Source organism: Coregonus clupeaformis, unplaced genomic scaffold (assembly GCF_020615455.1).
Source record: "Coregonus clupeaformis isolate EN_2021a unplaced genomic scaffold, ASM2061545v1 scaf0018, whole genome shotgun sequence".
Taxonomy (NCBI): Eukaryota; Metazoa; Chordata; class Actinopteri; order Salmoniformes; family Salmonidae; genus Coregonus; species Coregonus clupeaformis.
The window spans coordinates 173,071-174,729 of NW_025533473.1; the positions used below are offsets into that span (position 1 = coordinate 173,071).

The window sequence follows — 1,659 nt, forward strand, 5'->3', positions numbered from 1 at the left end:
GAAAGTATCCTCTCAGAGGCATTACCAAAAAGCAGGGCATGTCTCCGACACTGTCAAACCAGCACCACATAGGAACGTACAGCAAAACAACCAAGCAATCAACAAAGCTCAGTCTATGGAGTCCAGTTACCAACGTAGCCAGCAAACGCAGCACCAGTCTAATGGAATAAAGACTTGGCCGCAGGTGCCTCTTTTTCAAAGTACATCGATCTCAACCAGCTCAAGCACATCAACCTCCACCAACCCTTATTCAACGTGGCCCCTTCAGGCTGAGAATAGCTCTTACCAAAAGCCCACAGAGAACACAATATGAAGGGAACCGGTATCAAGGCCCCAGCTAGCCACAGCCGTCGCGCCAGGACGACTTGGACTCTCTCTTCGCTTCTGACTCCATCTGGGATGACAAAGACGATGACCTATTGTGCCAAGCATGTGATAACCTGGAAAGCCAGGTACAGAGCATGGAGGACCCTGTTATCACACACTCCCATTCCCTGCCCAGTAATCAGACAGAAAGCCAGAAGTTTGTCCCTGTCTCTGCACCTTTGAATAGCAGCAGATACAATGTAAATCAAACGACCGAGACCACACAATTCAAATATCCCAACATTTCAGTTTATTCACAATCGGCCCCTGGGAACGGTAACACTTTCACCCACTCTCCCCATAACAACAAAGTACCTGTTACTGTGGTCTCTGGTTCTAACAGACCGAGTTACAATGCTTCAGCTGGAAATGCTATCGCTAACTCCACGTATAGGCAACAGAACCCTGCAGCAGGAGAAGGGCCATACAAAAGTACTCGGGTCAAAAGCACTTGTGTAGCTGGGAGCACAGCTAATCAACAAGGCACTGGGAGTGGAGCGCGGCCGTCGTCATTCCCGTCACCTGTAAATGTGACTGAAACCTCCACTCAGTTCACCTTTAAGAGACAGTCTGGCTGCGCGTCCAACCCTGTCATCACTGTGACCAACAAAGGTAAGAAATGTGTTATGCAGCTGTGAAAAATGATTGAATCTCAACTTGAAACGTGTAAACGTATTGACGTCAATGCATATTTTATGAGGTCAATGCGTTATTTTATGTGGACGTTCGATTAAAGCATCAGGGCCCAGAATATTGGACCCTTCTATTGCTGTGTTAAAATAGTAAGTCATATTCATTAGACTTGTACTTCACTGAGAGTCAATGATGGCGTAACCCTTTTCTGACTCATCTGCCTATCCTAATTTTTTCAGCTTTCGCTTCGACCGCAGCAGCTGGGAAATGTTCTGTGGTGGAGATTGAACTGAAGAAACAGCAGGCCATGGAGAGGAGACGGCAACGGATGCAGACTGCCCACAACCTAAGGACTCCAACCTGAGGCTGGGTACAGTGCACACATACAAGAAGATTCCCAATTATAGTTGGACAGTGTTGGCTAACTCTAAATGCTGACTTGTGCTAGACTGACCATACAGAGCTCTTGAAAGTAAACCTACTAGAGTTGTTGTAGCCTCGTACTACCATCCTGATCTCGTAGCGAAACAGAATGTAAGCTCGCTAGACTGGGATGGTTGGACGAGGCAAGTGCTGCCTTTCTCTGTGTTCCAACTCATCATTTACATCACTCAATCCATTCCTGAATATGATTTTAATAATATGAATATACATGTTCTT

General features: G+C 46.3%; 1 protein-coding gene across 1 annotated transcript; it reads left to right on the plus strand.

The window, feature by feature from the left end:
* The first annotated feature begins 364 nt into the window (after positions 1 to 364).
* Positions 365 to 1,363, plus strand: LOC123483073. The gene is made up of 2 exons (XM_045212520.1): positions 365 to 978; positions 1,239 to 1,363. Exons 1-2 carry the CDS (start codon positions 462 to 464, stop codon positions 1,361 to 1,363), a joined length of 642 nt encoding a protein of 213 aa, XP_045068455.1. The 5' UTR covers positions 365 to 461.
* Positions 1,364 to 1,659: the final 296 nt, after the last annotated feature.

Bases quoted from the DNA above. Each gene is read 5' to 3' on its own strand.
- LOC123483073 (XM_045212520.1), top strand. From the start codon at position 462: ATGGAGGACCCTGTTATCACACACTCCCATTCCCTGCCCAGTAATCAG. The intron at 979-1,238 runs GTAAGAAATGTG...TAATTTTTTCAG, and splicing joins CATCACTGTGACCAACAAAG to CTTTCGCTTCGACCGCAGCA.